General features: G+C 43.7%; 2 protein-coding genes across 2 annotated transcripts; one reads left to right on the top strand and one right to left on the bottom strand.

Moving 5' to 3' along the window:
* The first annotated feature begins 3013 nt into the window (after positions 1-3013).
* On the top strand, positions 3014-5916 carry LOC131317571 (uncharacterized). Its single transcript, XM_058347109.1, has 6 exons — positions 3014-3868; positions 3935-4129; positions 4280-4519; positions 4604-4851; positions 5191-5614; positions 5761-5916. The coding sequence occupies exons 1-6, from the start codon at positions 3014-3016 to the stop codon at positions 5914-5916; spliced, it is 2118 nt and encodes a 705-aa protein (XP_058203092.1).
* A 6686-nt stretch (positions 5917-12602) lies between these two features.
* Positions 12603-17451, bottom strand: LOC131316148 (protein neprosin-like). The gene is made up of 8 exons (XM_058345424.1): positions 17407-17451; positions 16923-17086; positions 16632-16724; positions 16352-16549; positions 14270-14425; positions 14047-14100; positions 13811-13948; positions 12603-13084 (listed from the first exon to the last, which is right to left on the bottom strand). The coding sequence occupies exons 1-8, from the start codon at positions 17411-17413 to the stop codon at positions 12707-12709; spliced, it is 1188 nt and encodes a 395-aa protein (XP_058201407.1). The 5' UTR covers positions 17414-17451; the 3' UTR covers positions 12603-12706.
* Positions 17452-17964: the final 513 nt, after the last annotated feature.

Genomic DNA, 17964 nt, shown 5'->3' with positions numbered 1-17964 from the left:
ACAGACCAACGCCGATGTAGCCATCCTACGAATGGAGATCGAAAAGATTAAGGCCAAAGAACTTCCAACAGTTTCCCACTCTGGATCTCAGGGTCGGCGCCGGAAAGGAAATTTGCCGCCCCCTCCACCTTTGGGTACTGATGCACGGCCAAAAAGAATCTCAGTCCACGACCGCCTGGACCCACCATTGACAGACCATCGAACTGGGGACAGCGCTCGCCTTAGGCAGCAGCTCTCACCAGTTCATAAACGTCTCGGCAATGGTGCGGGACATACGGGCAGAGAAGGACGACGAGAGGGGAGCCCGCATACTGTCTTCTCCAGTTCATCGGCTGGAGACGAATACTCCCAGGGCTCCCAAAGCTACGATACCGTGGAATTCCAAGACAACGATCAGGCTCTCATCCCATACAAATTCGAACGACGAAGAAGCCGAACGCCGAGAAGAAACGGGAAAGGACCCCAGAGCCATCGGATCGAACAGAATGAAGTCCCTCGGGAAAAGGCCTATGAAGGACGAGCAACTAATTCAGTCAGCGCTCGGAGGCTAAACCGTGAAAGAAGCGTAAGTGTCGTCGTTCGGCAAGACGATCGCCCTAGCCGACGAAGAGTTTACCATACCGAAAATCTTCCAGAAGAAGACTACGGGAAGGTCACAATAGAAAAGAGGGAGAGGCGGCAGGATGAGAACGAACGAAAACAAAGAGAACAGGAATGCCGAGCATCAAAGAAGTCTCGAAACGCTCGGGAAGGTCTTCCCCCTCGGCCAACCCACGAGTACCAATTGAAAAAGCTGACAGAATCACCCTTCTCGGCAAAGATCCAAGCCACCTTGCCAAAGCCAGGTCTACATCTTCCAAAATTCCAGAAGTTCGATCCCAGCACGACCGAGGCATACACCCATCTCATCAGCTACAGAAGCACCATCTCATGCGTCACCGACGATGATGCCATCATGTGCAAAGCATTCCCCTCAAGTCTTGGGCGCCTCGGCTTGCTTTGGTTCAACCAATTGGAGGCTGGATCGATCCATAGTTTCAAAGAGCTTGAAAGAGCTTTTAACTATCGGTTCATCACTAGCAACAAGCAAGCTAAGGAAGAAGATGCCTTAGCCCAGATGAGAAAGAGGCCCGGCGAGACGCTTCGGAAGTATGCCGAACGTTACTGGCAGCTGTTTAACGAGATACCCGGTGTTGATCAATACTGGGCGGCAAGGAATTTTAAGAATGGTTTGGAAACTGGAAGCAAGATCTTGGATGAGCTGGCAATAAGGGCGCCTCATGGAATGAATGAGCTAATGAGGACGGTAGAGCAGTTCTGTTCCTACGAAGAGTTCCTCGCCGAGCGAGAACTCCAAGGAGGACAAAACTCAATTATACCTCAAAGCCTTCATGTCCCCACGCCCCAAATCGCACCACCGAAGCCTGTGGTCGCTGTCCAGCCAAAGAAGCAGGTCAACACAGTCAAGGTGGCAGACAAAAAGGGGCCGAAAGCTCATGACTATGTGGCTGAAACTACGGTTTTCAAAGAGCCAATTTATTTCCTCCTCCGTACGATAGAGAGGGAACCGTTCTTTGTCTGGCCGAACCCTCCCAAATTGAACACCGAAGAAGGAAACAATAACAATCGGAAGAGATGCTCGTACCATAATGAGCTCGGTCATTACACCACAGCTTGCGCTCCCTATAAGACACTTTTGGAAAATCTGGCGGCACAAGGACTTCTTGACGATCATATCGATTGGACAAAGACGCCGAGGAGACAGCCGAACGCTGTCGGACAAAACCTTATTCCGCGACCAGTCGGAGTAATCAACGTTATTCATGGATCAACAACAAAGGAGGCAGCAAGGCAGCTTCGGCAAGAGCTTGTCAAAGCTGAGAAAGTTACCCAAATTTTTTCCATCAATCGTGCTCCAAAAAGGGTCAAAATGCTTGAGCATCCTTGGTCAATCACATTCACCGAGCAAGATTTACAGCGTGTCCAAACACCCCATAGCGACGCTCTGGTGGTCACAATCCAAATCTCAACTCACTCTGTCAAAAGGGTGTTGATTGATCAAGGAAGCTCAGCAGAAGTAATGTACCTGTCTCTCTTTAAGGAACTCAAAATTCCTGAATCGTGCCTTCTCCCCGCTGAAGTTCCTCTGATCGGATTCAGTGGCACTCCCGTTTGGCCTCTTGGACGGATTACCCTCCCTGTTGTTACAGGCTCGGTTGCTTCTAATTTAGAGTTTGTCGTTGTGGACGCGCCGAGCCCATACAACGCGATCCTCGGCCGAAATTGGCTTCATTCAATAAAAGCCGTCGCCTCAACCTACCACCAGGTGGTCAGGTACATCGGCGCCAACGGTAGACAAGAAGACCTATTTGGAGATCAATTACAAGCCAGACAGTGTTACGTCTCGGCCATTGGAAGGTCATCATGCACCAGAAGAGTACATTGGGTTGAAGTCCCTGACAAACCTGTTCTTGAAGACGTCGGATCTCTTCCTGAAGAGAAATCAGTTGAGGATCTTACCAAATTCCCTCTTAACGAAGATGCATCACGTTATTTCATGCTCGGCGCTGGTCTATCCCAAGCCGAGAGTGAAGAAACCTTGCAGTTCCTAAAAAGTAACATCGAAGTTTTTGCATGGACCCCGTACGAAATGCCAGGCATTGACCCAAAGCTTATCCAGCACTCCCTCAAAGTTTCAAAATCAGCAAAACCTGTAATTCAGAAGCCTCGGCGGTCAGCCAGCATTCATGCCGACGCAGTTAATGAGGAAGTCGGCAAACTCCTCGAGGCGGGCGCCATCAAAGAAGTACAATACCCCACTTGGCTCGCAAACCCTGTGGTGGTGAAAAAGAAGAATGGAAAATGGAGAGTTTGCGTGGACTACACCAACTTGAATGATGCTTGTCCGAAAGACTGCCTTCCCCTTCCAAAAATTGATCAACTGGTAGATGCAACAGCGGGTCATGCTCGGCTGAGTTTCTTGGATGCTTACCGAGGTTACCACCAGATAGCCATGGATCCCGACGACATGGAGAAGACGGCATTCATCACACCCAGGGGCCTCTTCTGCTACCTAGTTATGCCGTTCGGCCTTAAGAATGCTGGTGCCACATTCCAAAGAATGGTATACTTGTTGTTCGGAATCCTCATCGGCGAAATCATGGAAGCTTATATCGACGATATGGTGGTGAAAAGTCTCAAGGCTGAGAATCACCTCTCTCATCTTGCCGAAGTCTTTGCAATCTTGAAGAAGCACAAGCTACGGCTTAACGCCGACAAATGTGCCTTCGGAGTCAGCTCAGGGAAGTTCCTCGGCTACTTGGTTACTCGGCGCGGTATCGAGGCAGATCCGAACCAGATCCTAGCTATTCAGCAATTAAAACCACCGTCCACTCCTCGGGAAATTCAGAAGCTCACTGGGATGGCAGCGGCTCTCAACAGGTTTATCAGCCGCTCGTCGGATAAGTGCCATGTCTTCTTTCAAACGCTTAAGAAGCAAAGCCGACGAAGTTTCAAGTGGACGGAAGATTGTGATGCAGCCCTTGCCGAGCTGAAGTCTTATCTCAGTTCGGCCCCTCTCCTTGTCAAGCCGGTAGCCTTCGAAACTCTTCATCTCTATCTAGCTGTCTCTCCACACGCTGTTAGCTCGGCACTTGTCCGAAGGGAAGGCCTTGAGGACCAACCAATCTACTTTTCTAGCCGAACCTTGCTCCCGGCACAAACTAGATATCTGCCACTGGAGAAGCTTCTTCTAGCATTGGTTACAGCAGCTCGGAAATTGCTCCCTTATTTTCAAGAGCACCCCATCATTGTTCTCACGGAGTTTCCACTTAAGAACCTCTTGAGGAAGGCTGATCTATCTAGCAGAGTATCTCAATGGGCGGTCGAATTAGCAAATTTTGATATCCACTTTGAGCCTCGAACTGCAATCAAGGCACAAGTATTGGCAGACTTTATTGCTGAATTCACCCCTGGAAGCCCGGACGAGGAAACACTGGTAAAGCCTAATTACGGGATGCTGGAACAACAAGAGGCTCGGAAAGTTTGGAACTTATTTAGCGGAGACGTTTGGAAGTTGCACGTGGACGGGGCATCCAACAGCAACGGCTCGGGCGCAGGGGTCGTTCTTGTAAACCCTTGTGGCGTCCTTCATGAAAGTGCTATCACAATCAACTTCCAAGCTACAAACAACGAAGCCGAATATGAAGCTCTGCTTGCTGGTCTCCGAGCCGCGGCTAGTTTACAAGTTGAAGATCTACAAGTATTCTGCGACTCTCAGCTGATCGTCAATCAAATAACAGGTGATTATGAAGCTCGGGACCCAAGAATGATTAAGTATCAGGCTACCGCTCTAGAGCTAATCCGAGGGTTCAAAGGATTCCGAATCGAACAGATCAACAGAGAGAACAACGCTCATGCCGATGCTCTTGCTAGTCTTGCCTCGGCAAGCAAAGCATCTGAATACCGACATATCAGCCTCGGCGAGATCCTTGAGCCGAGCTTTGAAGTATCGGAAGAAGTATACAACATTTCCCTCGGCCCAAGTTGGATGGATGAAATCATCTCATTTCTCAAAGATGATACTCTTCCCTCTGACAAAAAGGAGGCCCACCGTGTACGCAGCAAAGCAGCCTACTACTGGATCTCTGAGCTCGGCCAACTATACAGGAAAAGCTTCACTGGGCCATACCTTCGGGTAGTTCACCCAACCGAGGTCCCGATTATTTTAACCGAGCTCCACTCTGGCAGCTGCGGTTGTCACTCTGGCGGCCGTTCCCTATGTCAAAGAGCTCTAAGTCAAGGATACTTTTGGAAAGGAATGAAGAAGGATTGTGAAGAAGTGGTCAGAAGGTGCAAGCCTTGCCAACTTTTCTCCCCCATACCAAGGCAGCCCGCTCAGTCACTCCAACCTATCACTAGTCCATGGCCCTTTGCTCAGTGGGGCTTGGATATAGTAGGCAAACTTCCAACTGCCCCTGGGGGCTTCAAGTTCTTGATCACTGCAACGGATTACTTCTCCAAATGGGTGGAAGCCGAACCGTTAGTCACAACTACCGAAACTGACGTTCGGCGATTCGTTTGGAAGAACATTGTCACAAGGTTCGGCGTGCCTTATGCTATTGTATCGGATAACGGCTCACAATTCGTCGGTAAGGAATTAACTGGACTCTGTGCTGAATTTGGAATTAGATTCTTCAATTCAACCCCATCCTACCCCCAGGGCAACGGCCAGGCCGAAGCCACTAACAAGACTGTTTGCGCTGGCATCAAACGTCGGCTGGACTCTAAACGAGGAAAATGGGCCGAAGAACTTCCTAGGGTCCTCTGGGCCTACCGCTCCACCCCCAGACGCTCTACCGGCCAAACTCCCTTTGCAATGGCTTTCGGCATGGAGGCTGTCATACCACTGGAATCGAAGTTCCCGACCCTGCGCACCGAAACCTTTGATCTAGAATCTAACAATGATGCAGTGGCAACCGAGCTAATCTTAGCCGAAGAAAAACGAGACGATGCTCAGCTCAAGTTAGCCAACTATCAGCAAGAAGTCGCTCGGGGCTACAATCGAAGAGTAAGGCTTAAGAAGTTCAGAACCGATGACTGGGTCTGGAGGAAGGTTGTCCGAGCCAATCAAAAGACAAAATTCAAACCAAATTGGGAAGGACCCTACAGGGTGATTAAAGAGGTCGGCAATGGCTCGTACAAGTTAGAAGACAAAGATGGAAGGGAAATTGAAAATCCTTGGAATGCTCTGAACCTCAGGAAGGCCTACCTCTGAACACTCTCGTCGGTCGCACTCTATCACACCACCTATCAAGTCTATTACTTTTCCCTTACCAAAGTGCTGTACTTGTCTTGGCAGTCTTTTTAATGAAAAGTATCTCCTACTTCTGGAGTATCAGTGTTCTTCATATTTGATTACAATGATTCAAAATTTCAATCAGTACAAGCTCGGTATTCTAAACAGCTACAGCTACGTTCGGATTTCTTTACTGCAAACACGATTATGGCTCGGATAATTCGATTTCCAGCCACAACTCGATTAAACAAATTGGTTCGGCGATGACCACCCTTAGAACATTTACTTAACATATTGCCTTGGTACAAGGCTGGCATTTTGAGCCGAGCCTTATACCAGCATTGGGGCTGTTTCAAGTAAATCATAAACAACTCGGACAACTTAAAGTCCAAACAGAAAGCAATAGATGAACTCGAAAGTTTATCCTTAGTACGGCTATGTTCATAATTTGACTTGAACTAAATGGCCACATCAAACAATTACTCTACCTATTACCTTGGCATAAGACTGGCATTTTGAGCCGAGCCTTAAACCAAAGTAGGGGCTATCATGAGTAACTATCAAAACTTTCAAAGCAAGCCAAGGTTGCTTAACCTTCGGCAGCCAAAATCAGAAAATATTTCTAAGGCATGAAGAAATATTCAGTGCAATAACAAAGTTGAAAATTTTTCTAAGTCATTAAAACACAAACTTGAACTTGAAATTCAGAATCTCCTACCAAGAGGGCTCGGCTTAGTAAAACGTTCGATGCCGACCCCCTTTAAACTATTACATCTGGCATGGCAAAATCCCAAATGTTCGGTACCATCCAGTCCAAAAGCATAGTTCAAAATACTTTGAAAACAAAATAAAAACCTAGGGGAAATCCTAAACTGGGGTATCTTGAGCAGCCTTGTTTTGAACCTCGGCATGGCTCTCATCTCCTCCAGCCTTCTCCTGAGAATTTGCCACAGCCGCTTCAGCCATCTCTTCATCTTCATCGTCATCTTCAGGAGGCAACGGTAGGCACTCATCCTCGGTATACGGAAGCTCCAAATCAGGCACGGTCGGCTCCGGAAGTTGCTTTAGAAAGCCAGAATCGGCCTGAATGGCCATTACAGCAGCCATCGCCTCGGCTCCTGCAACATAACCCAGCTTGACGAAGTCAGGAAGCCGAGCCTCGAGCTCGTCATTCACCATCTTGTGAGCAATCTGGGTGTACTCCAGCGCGGCTCGGTTTATTCCGGCCTCATAGCCTTTGGCGTCGGCAGCCTTGAGCTTCTCTTTTTCTTCTGTCCTCATCCGAGCAACATTGGCCTCGGCAGCTGCCTTAATGTCGGCAAGCTCCTTCTTCAGCTTTTCCACCTCTGCTTCAGCATCCTTTGATTGCTGATCAGAGATCCTCCACTTGGTTCGGTAGGAATCTCGATCAGACCTGTATCGCTCTCGCTCGGCAGTAACTTTGGTGGCCTTGTCATATGCTTTCAAGGCAGCTTGCCCAGCCTGGCAATAATACAGAAGAAAAGACTTTCACTAAGAGGTTCCACTGTTAGTTGACAATAAACAAAGCAGAATGCAAATGATACCTGCACCAGATGAGAACACATCTCACCAAAACCCGGAAGAAGGTCGGTTGGAACTTGATCGTAATCCCTCGGCAAAGCCAGCCCTCTCAGAAGTGTGATAGCAAGGTTCGGCTCCTCCTTAACCGAGTCATTGTGAAGCAGAACCCTGCCATCAGGCATAGTGTATGAAGGGCTGAATTGGCGAAGGACAGCGGCCTCGGTGGCTGGATCAGTAAGATCAATGTGGGGTTCAACCAAATTCCCCTGATCCTTTGTTGAAGGGGCTTGAAGAGTGTCAAGAGGCACGGGTTGTGAGATGGTCGGCAGAACAACGTCCTCTGACGTCTTCTGTCTCTTCTCCCTCTGGCTTTGCTGCTCGGAAGAGCTTCGGCTTCGGCCAGGATTAGCCGTCTTCGTTGGAATCGCAGGCCTTGGAATGTTCCTTCTTGACATATCTTCGAAAGAGGGCTGGGGAAGTTCGGCAGAATCAAACGGAGTAAGCCACTCCTCTGCTGTAAATCCGATCTTCGGCAATCTCACCCCTCCTTGTTGCCTCTTCTTTCGGAGTCCGACAGAAAAGGAATCTCCTCTCTTCTTTTGAACAGCCTCGGCAGCGGGAGCACTGGATGTCTTCTTCTTGCTCTGAGCTACCTCCTTTCCTTTCTCCTTCCTCCTCAGCACACCTTTGTAGGAGGGTCGGTAATCAAGAAGGGTCGGAGCGTGTCGACAAACCTGGGCAAGCAGCGTCTCGTTTTCCTTCTCCCGAGAGTTGGTGTTGAGTACCTTGGAAATAGGGCCGAGCTCTGCAAAAAAACGTAGCAATTCAAGAAATACCCAAAGCAGAAGAGAAGAGAAAATAAAGCGTAATAGATAACTTAAGCACGTTCGGTCAAGTTACCTCTTGTATCAGCCACTTTTGGAACGGCGAACCGACGAAGTCCGTCGCCGAACTCAAAGTTTCCATGCACTTCAAGGTAAAAGTCAGCCCATTTGTCGGTGTCCGAGAGACCGTCTATCAGAGGCTGCTTTTTGGGACGCGTCGACAAATACCGACGGCCAGATTTCCCGTGTCTGGACATGGTATATGTGAAAAAGAGGTCCGTCGGGGTAAAGTCTAAATTGTGACTCTCGATCAAGGCAATCACCGACATAATGATTCGGTAACTGTTGATTGCAAGCTGGTGGGGTGCTAAACTAAATTTCCAAAGAATTTCCCTAAGGAAGGGGTGAATGGGGAACCGAAGCCCGGCCTCACAAATGGCCATTAAAGGCACGGTTATATGTTCGGGACGGTGATCCCTATGGTCTTTTATGTCTGTGCTTCTGACTCTATGAATCAGAACATCCTCGGGAATGTTGTATTTCGTTCGGAAAGCTGCATACTCTCCAGGGCTGCCGCTGAAATAATGAGCATAGGGACATAACAAGCCCTTGTCGAAAAGGTCGGCATCGCTTACAACCGATGTCGAAGCCTCGGCTCCTGACATAAGCCTTGACTTGGCTTCTTGACCCACTTGTGGGTCGGTTTCGGATTGGGTTTCTGGAGAGAAGCTTATCTCAGGCTCCGTAAGGAAGTCGTCGGCAGCGTACTCATAATTTCGCTCGGCGTTGGAATCGTCGGACACAGGAGAAGTTGCCGACATCCTTGTTGAAGAAGATACTACCGCTCGGCTATTCCTCAACCTACGCCACTCGATGAGTTCGCTGAGGAACTGACGATCGGATTCGGTTTCCGAGCAACCCGAGTCTGAAGACACGTCGATGACCTCGTGAGCCAGACCTAGGAAAAGAACAAAGGGGAGTTAAGCTATTGAAATATTCGTCGGCAAATGAAGCCGTTTGGAAGTTCGGTTCATCTTATCGGCTCACGAGTCATATTCTGATCTATACTGGGCTCGGTACTCCTACAAAGACTCCCTACGTTCGGCAAAATAAGAGTGTTGGGGAACGTTCGGTAATTTACCCCAACAAATAAATCGTTCGGCTGAGCCCCAGATGTCCTATGGGGGCTCGGAAGAACAGGATGAGTTCAGGGATGAACATCATCGTTCTCCCCAGAAATCCACTATTCACTAAGTACAAAAAACCCCAGAGTCATCCCAAAAACCCAGAAAATAAGCATGGAAAGCAAGAGAAAGAGTAAAACGATAAGAATCGATGACATACCTGGAGATTTCAGTTGATTTGGGGCTTGAAGTTGAGGATTTGGATTCAAGCTGAGCTCTGGAACGGAAACGAAGAGAGAGAAGGTCCAAGCGCTAGAGAGAGAAAGTGCAGAAGAACTTTCTCTCTCCTCCCTCACCGGTATTTATAGACAAAGCAGGCCTTTTCGAATTTCCCGCCCATCATTTCACCGCCGAACCCTTCGCCAACCTCTATGTGACACGTGGCGACTGGAGCCCTAACCCATGCCAGCCGTCTCCTCGTCTGCCTAGATGTCTTTTCAACTGACACACCCGTTCGAATACTCGACAGCTGTTACCCAATGTGGGGCTCGGATTCTTCTGCCGAAGGCTAAAGCTCGGCCAAGTTTTGAATCAACCCATACCGAGTGAAAAGCTTCGGCACGGGTTGAGGGGCTATTGTAGCAGGCCGAGCAGAATGGCTCGTTCCATTCCGAACGTGATCTAGTAACCGTGGCCGAAGGTCGGCTACCGTGGCCGAGGGTTCCTCTAATTACGTCTTCTTTTATACTCCATTCCCTCTACCTGCTCGGGAAGGAGGATACGATCGTTTCGATAGCCGCCGAAGGTCCCAGAACATGCTCGGTGCCGAGCATGGCTTGGCCGACGGTCCAGCTCATCCGCGTCAGAACAGCATCCATGGCTATGATGATGGTCGTGACGTCATCTGAACGGTTATGAGAACAATGATGGTGGCACGTGAAGGTGCCAGCTCATCATGAAAACGGTTGCAAAACCCTAAACGTGATGCAACAATGAGATCAGCCGACGCGTGTCGAGCGTTGGTGCAATCTTGGGGACCAAGCGAAGGGTTTCCTATAAATATCCCATTATGCCTTCTTGGAAGAGGTACGCACAAAGAAAAACCCTAGCTCCCAATCTTTAACTCTTCCTTGCAAGAAAACTGACTCTTGCACCGGAGGGCCATCCCGGAGAACCTCCGGTGTGGTCTCTTAGTCGTGCTTCGTTTTGCAGGACTGGGAGAAGGAGACGAGAGCTAACCTCGAACCACCATTCAAAAAGGACGAACCACCTAACATGGAGCCCCACAGTTTTGATACTCAAACCTCCAAATTTCTTGTTTCTTGTAATAGACTCCCATTTTACCAAATGAAGTTTCCTTTTATCCAAAAGAATCACCACAAAGGAATTGTCGTTGGATTCTCTCAATTGTTTTGGCAACAGAGGGAGGCATCTTGAAAAGGGACAAGTAATAAGTTGGGAGAGAAGAGAGTGATGAATTAATGAGTGAAATCCTGCAAGCAAATGCAATGTGCCTTCTCCTCCACACATATAAACGTTTTTTCATTTTGTCAATGATAGGTTGCCAAGTTTGAGCTTTCCTTGGATTAGCTCCTAGAGGTAGCCCAAGATACTTCATGGGCAGAGAACATTTTTTGCAGCCCAGGATTTGAGCAAGGGTTTCCACTTCCTGATCATTGATCTTGATACCACACAACATGCTTTTAGAGAAGTTGATTTTCAGACCTGATAATAGTTGAAAGTACCTCAGAATTCTTTTTACGTCGAGGATTTCATTTCTGTCATTATTACATAAGAGAATGGTGTCATCAGCAAATTGAAGGTGAGAAATAATCATGCCATTTCTGCCCACTTGAACCCCTCTGATCAGTCCACAGGATCTAGCTCTTTCCAAGAGAATGTTGAGAGCCTCAACCACAATGTCAAACAAAAATGGAGAGAGAGGGTCTCCTTGTCTAAGACCCCTAAAAGATCGATTTGAATTCAGATGATGGTGATCCATTGATAAGGACAGAAGGATAAGAAGATGAAATGTACTCAAGAATCCAGTCACACCTTTCTGACCAAAGCCCAGATTTTTCATCATTGATATTAAAAATTTCCAATTTACACAATCAAAAGCTTTCTCAAAGTCCAGTTTCAAAATGAGGCCTCCACCTTGTTGTCTCTTCCAGTGATCAATGATTTCATTAGCCATAAGGACACCATCAATAATTTGTTTTCCACCAATGAAGGCAGACTGTGATTCACCAATGATAGTGGGCAATGTAACTTTCAGTCTGTTAGATAAAACTTTGGAAAGAATTTTGTTCAAAAATCCAACAAGACTGATAGTTCTAAACTCGTTGAAGGAACTGATAGGTTTAAACTCGTTTTAATGTAATTTAATGTTCCACCACTTTTGCCCCGGTACGTAGTTATTAGCGTTTTGCCTGTTCGATTTCGATGCAAGGGCCGGGACATAAAAAATTAACAGTGGGATGAAAAAACCAACAGTGGAAACTTTTTCCTATTGTCCTGTACATTAGTGATTAAGAAATTTTCACAACAATAAAAAAGTAAAGAAATGAAGAAAAAGATAGGTTTCAAGGAGTATTTGACATGTTAAAAGATATGAAGAAAAAAGTTAGGAATGAAGGGGAAGAAATGCGCATTTATGTGTATATACATATATTTATACATGCATAGACCCTTGGAGAGAGGTCAATGCATGAAGGGAAAGAGAAGCACAATTATGTGTCGTTAACAAAAACCTGAGGGTGAGTTTTGTGGGTGTTTTGTGTGGAGTACTTCTATATCTCGGTAGGACTCTGCAAGGAGTTTGGAGGGTAGGTCATTCCATGTTAGAACCTCTTCGCCTGCTTCGCTATTCTCTCTTTCAAGAAGAATGTGCCTTCGATGTACTCTCGATCTTTATTATCAATGAAATCTATCCTAAACTTTGGCAAAAAACAAAAAAAAAACAAAAACCGGAGGGGACATTTTAGTTATTGTTGGAAAACTCAGGAGAGATAAGTAAAATTTACCCTAAATGTTTGCAGTTTGGGGCTCAAGGTTTAAAAGTATTTTGGCTTTTCAAAATTCTTAATTAATACAGAGAAATTTAGCACAAATTTCCAACTCAATTAGATTTATTTATAACCATATCTTTGAATGCTATATAGAAATGTATACGTAGCTTCCATGTTACACCTCCTAACTCCTAATATCATAAAACTAACAAAAGTTTCCACATGCATTTCTCCATGTTCATGTCAATATGAATTGCTTCATAACTACAATTTTCTTTTTGCATTTTTTTTGAAATGGAAAAAATATTATAATTTTCTTTTTGCTTTTTTCCATTCTGTCTTTCTTATTCATACGATGAAGTCAGATTACATGTTGTTATCCAAGTTGATAACTTCAAAAGTACTATATTAAACTTGAGTACTCTTCCCACCAGGACCCCCATAAACGAAATAATGTCCATATTGACCCCCTACGTTTCCTCTATCCACCACTTTATACAATTTATTGTTGTCAGAGAACTCTTCTGTGTTATCAACATCCACAGTCTGACCATATTCATTGAGCACATTAACTAGCCTGAAGAATGCATCAAATTTGGTGGTGCCTATCGGATAATAGCCCCCGCCCATTGGTGGTGTAGTTGAGCCCGGTGGACCAAATGCCTCGCCTCCCCATTCCACATGATTAGCCAAGTCTCCTAATCCGGTAAATATTCTCTTCGGCCAAAATCCAATCTCAGAATAGTTATCTCCATCTAAGAGCCACCAATTTCCATTAGCTTTGTCCTGATATGGGTAGTAGTGGTGGTATCAAGAAATTTGGTCAATGCATGTGAACAAAATGTAACTAAGAAATACAGAGAAAATATAATATTTTCTCTATTAACCACCATTCTATATACTGTTAAACAATTCAAAATCAAAATGGAATTAGATCTCCTACATAGAAAAGAAACGGGGACAAGTTAAGCAAATGAAATAGAAATATCAGTAAATGATGTAGATAGAAATATGAGGAAAAATTAAATAGAGTGACGAGCAAATTTTACTTTGAATTCTAAATTAGGGACTAACAATTTGCAACATCTTAAATGAAATCGCAAACAACTAACTTGAAATAGATGGAACAAGATTTTAAAATTTTTAACAGTGTGCCTTCAATGGAATGGAATGATTAAGTTAACCACTGGTGTGGATTGGCCGCAGACGCCTTAGTGTAGCTACACCCACGAATATAAGGTTCCAAAACTAATACTCCCTCCGTCCCTAAATAAGTGTCTGACGCGCAAATCTATGCCTTCAAAAAGATGCATTTGTTTCGTTAAAAGAATCAAATTTTTTTCACAAATCAATAGATAGCAATAAGTTCTATTAAATTGTGAAAAAAATTAAATTTTGTAATGAAAAATATGCATATTTTGTAAGACCTAGTTTTGCTCGCCGAACACTTATTTAGGGACGGAGGGAGTAACACAAAGAAAAATATGTCTGAAATGACATCATAACTTTTACCCTGGCGATGTAGGTTTGCATGATGAATCGTTGTCCACCAGGAACACTAACATTGTAAAAAACTGATTCAAGTGGTTCATCTGATTTCACTATAACAAATCCAGGACATCGAGTATTGAAACAATGAGATTGTCCAGCCTGCCAAATGTACAAATGGAGAATTAACAAGTGTAAGAAATGTTTGATACACAAATAATTAATGTCGACATGCCGCCTAAGTTGCACATATAACTTACATCCAAACGTATAAAGAATCGAGTGCGAGTATCACCATACAACGAAGGATCAACCTGAGACAAATAATAAAACAGTAACATCGAAGAAGTTGCTGATCCAAAAAAAGTCCAACGAAGAAGTTTTCATCACCGGATATGAATTGTTCAAATCTTAATTTACACAATAAGGGGAAAGGAATTAAAGTTGGTCAAGAAATGAAATGAGCAGAGGAGAAAGAATTACCCTCCACCCAGCTTCTATGCTATCAGGACCATTTTGAATCTTCACTTTTGCTGCACTATACTGCCTACCATCAACATGCGGATTGTGTAAACTAATTATTGCTCCAGCTCCAAAAAACTTCTTTTTTGAATCAGCTCTTGTTCGAATTACGGCATTCTGAGCAACAATATCAATACAAAAATTATGCAAATTAAATACTCCCTCCCTCCGTCCCAAATTGTTTGTCCGGTCCGCAAAACGATAACTTAAAAATAATACAACTTTTTAAAGAAAAAATTCAAACTTTTTTCACAAATTAATAGAACTCAGTGATATCTAGTAAGTTATTAAAAAACTTTTGAATTTTTCTTGCAAAAATCGTATTATTTTTAAGACTCCGTTTTGCGGACCGGACAAACATTTTGGGACGGAGGGAGAGTAACAATATATTCAGTATGACTGCCTTCCTTTTCGTCATTCCTGTTTGGTATTCTGCATAATGTGGGACAATGACTATGTATGTATGCATCAATGTATGCTAAGTACCTTAATACTATTACTTTTCAAGTATTATATGTTGAAGCTTCTAGAAGAAATACGGAGTAAGATTTTAAGAACAAGGTAAATATTGAGGGCAAGCACAACTCTAGTAGAATTGAGTCTATGAAGTACTAAAAAAATACCTCTCTTCTGAGGACAATTTTTCTCATTGGAAGGCTCCGGATCAGGGATGTTACAAGATCAATTGCGACGCAGCAGTTACAAGCCAAGGAGGGGATGCTGTGTTTGCCTCGGTTCTTAGGAATTGGAAAGGCAGTTTGGTGGATGGAAGAGTTGGTAGAGCAAAGGTAGCTAGTCCTTTACAAGGGGAGTTGCTAGCTATTCGATTGGCGTGTGAAATGGCCCGAGCTCTTGGGATCTCAAAGGCTTGCATCGAATCGGACAACCATCAAGCTATCAAGTTAAGTGTGAATGAGTTGGATCCGCCGTGGGAGGTGCTGGCTTTAGTCTCGGATATCAGGCAGCTTAGGGAGTTCATGGGGCTGAGCTTTTCCTGGGTTAGGAGAACTGGAAATCAGCTTGCTCATACTGTGGCCAACAAGGCTCATAGGAATTTGCTTCCATTAAGTTGGGTGGCTGCGCCCCCGTTTTTTATCTCTTCTGTTGTAAATAGAGAGTCTTCTTCTGTTTTGTAGCCCTGTGGGCATAGTTTTGACTATCAAAAAAAAAAAAAAAGTACTAAAAAACGGCTAAGTGGGCCATCGTGCCTGTGTCGTACACGCAAGGCACACACGACAAACCGGGGACATGGGTTGATATGTAGAAAGTCGTGTGAAACTAATTTTTGAATTCTAAGACTAGGACACCTCGGGGATGAGTGTCTCAAGTTAGAGGCGGGTGGGGACACGTAGAGGTCAAATCGGTCAATTTGTAATTTTAAGAACTTGTTTTTACTGTCAACTTATAAATAAAATCCTTGTTTGAATTATGATGGTCAAAAGTGATCAATAGGTAAGAATCGAAAAGCGTACGTAGTAGTATTACGTATGGTAACTTCTCTGGTACTCATATTTTGTTTTGATGAGATAATCATACCAATAACAAAGTATAGATGGCAAGAAATCCTTGTAGTTAGCAAGAAATGATATCTTATCTTCCATAATGTTTCAATGGAAGTGGAAGATCTGAGTGATTTGGTAAAAGACTACAATGGCCTTTTGGATTAAAGGAAGGCATGGCATGAAGGATTATTCTGTAGAGGACTTCAAGAGGAGCTTAGATGGCATCAGGGAGGATTAAAATTTAGAGCATGGATCTCTCTTTGTGATTGTTTTTTTATTTTGTCCAATACTTTATTGGATGTTTGTTTCCTTGGATCTGGGTGTGAGCATGATCATAGTCTCTAAGGCATAGGTGTCAATCTTGTTGGGATCGATGTATGTCTTTAGTGTTGATGCACCCTCGGATCTTGGCAGAATCTACGTCCCTTTCGAGTTTTAATAAACTTATCTATTGCCAAGCAAAAAAGAAAAGTATAAATAAAACCCTTGTCTTGAAACGCTTCTTGCAATTCTTACTGCAACATGATTAGGAATAACTTACGTGAGCACCAGGGGTGTGATATTCTAAAGGTGTGATTCTTGAAGCAACTCTTTCTCTGATGAGATCTTCTTTAGTGAGTCTTCTAATAGGGACTGTTCCAACAGGGCAGCCTCCGCCTTTTAGCTTTACACTTGCGGGTTTAGTAAACTTTGGTGATGCATGATATCTTGTTCCCCTATTTATTGAAATAGGTTTCATCTGCAATTAAAATCATTCTAATCGAATAAGTGATCGATCTAATAAAGGTATGCTAGATAGAGAATATATAGATATAACAAACCTGATAATGGAAAGTGTGATTCTTTAGCAAAGGGTGATCGAATGCGGGCTGTTTGTAGAAATCCACACAATCAATTATATCTCCATAATCAGTCTGTACAACATTACAATCCTTGATTAACTATAACTAGCAGCAAACCCATGCTATGTACGGCTAAATAAATTTGCAATTTATCAAAAGTTTTACTTTATCGATTGTGTAAAATATTAAAAAAAAACCATTTTAATAAGTTGTCAAACAACTAAAAAGAGAGATTTGTTCACAAAGTCTAAGTTATCAATTTGAGTTCACTTGTATAGTTTTGACTGCAGGCTTGTTTAGAAGCTCAAGTTGCTTTTCCAATTCCTTGTCTTCCTCTTCAGATACACTCGCGCCTTCTTTGACTCCGTTGTGGCCCACAAGAAGAGAGGACACAATGAGTAGTAGCAGAACGACATGGAAAACAACGGATTGGTCTTGCAAATGGAAATAAAACAGGTCTAATTAGTTTTAAAAGATCAAGATTAAAAAAAAAAAAAAAACAGACAAAAAAAAAAAACACATTGTAAAAATCAACATGAACCGAGGTCTATGATGTTCATGTTGGGAGTTCGACTTACCTCCCCTAAACCCTTAACATGAAATCTATGATGTTTTGTCCTAAAAATAAACAGAAAAAGAATCTCTACATATGGAGAAAATAGCCAATTCGAAAGGAAACCAAATTACGACTGGTAAAAATGTTAATTAGCATGAGAAAATAGCTTAATTGGATTATGAATGCATATAAATATACCTGACATTTGGGTAGAATTAATACTCAACACAGGTGTTCTGGGAGAAAAGGTTGTAGAATCAAATTCTGCCCAGCAATGTATTTATAAGTGTTGTCAATCAATACCTGATTATGCCAACAATCTTATGCATGCAGGAAAAGGTATTCTATCCGACCCAAAATGTTAGTCCACTTTGAGAACAGACACAACTTTTCAGTAAAAAGAAAAAACTAAATCATAATTTTGTAAGATTTTTTCACACCAATTTAAAGAAATAATTGAGCTATTTAATTGGTGCAAAGGAATTAAAATAAATTGGGCGTAGAAATACTTTGTTCTTTATCCAAAAATTGTACAATTTTTTGTAAGAGACAAAAGTTAATTATTAGTGCCACACAAAATGAAAAGAAATTGACACAAGGTAACAGTGCTAGTTGCATGGAAAGAAAAATCCAGAGGATTACGAAAAAATGGACAACAAATTCAAAAAGAAATCTGGATGGATTACGTATAACTACTTAACTAGATTTGGTCAAATTAGAAATAAATCATGTAAGCATGCATGCATTGCGAGGGAA

Source organism: Rhododendron vialii, chromosome 2a (genome assembly GCF_030253575.1).
Source record: "Rhododendron vialii isolate Sample 1 chromosome 2a, ASM3025357v1".
NCBI lineage: Eukaryota > Viridiplantae > Streptophyta > Magnoliopsida > Ericales > Ericaceae > Rhododendron > Rhododendron vialii.
This window is presented reverse-complemented; position numbering and strand designations above follow the sequence as displayed.

Excerpts from the sequence above, each read along its gene's own strand:
- LOC131317571 (XM_058347109.1), top strand. The coding sequence starts at position 3,014 with ATGGATCCCGACGACATGGAGAAGACGGCATTCATCACACCCAGGGGC. Across the intron at positions 4,130-4,279 it reads CGGGCGCAGGGGTCGTTCTT|CTGATCGTCAATCAAATAAC; the intron begins GTAAACCCTTGT and ends TGCGACTCTCAG. Across the intron at positions 4,520-4,603 it reads GCTTTGAAGTATCGGAAGAA|GAGGCCCACCGTGTACGCAG; the intron begins GTATACAACATT and ends TCTGACAAAAAG.
- LOC131316148 (XM_058345424.1), bottom strand. Across the intron at positions 14,426-16,351 it reads ATCACACCCCTGGTGCTCAC|AATGCCGTAATTCGAACAAG; the intron begins GTAAGTTATTCC and ends ATTGTTGCTCAG. Across the intron at positions 13,949-14,046 it reads GATTCTTTATACGTTTGGAT|GCTGGACAATCTCATTGTTT; the intron begins GTAAGTTATATG and ends TACATTTGGCAG.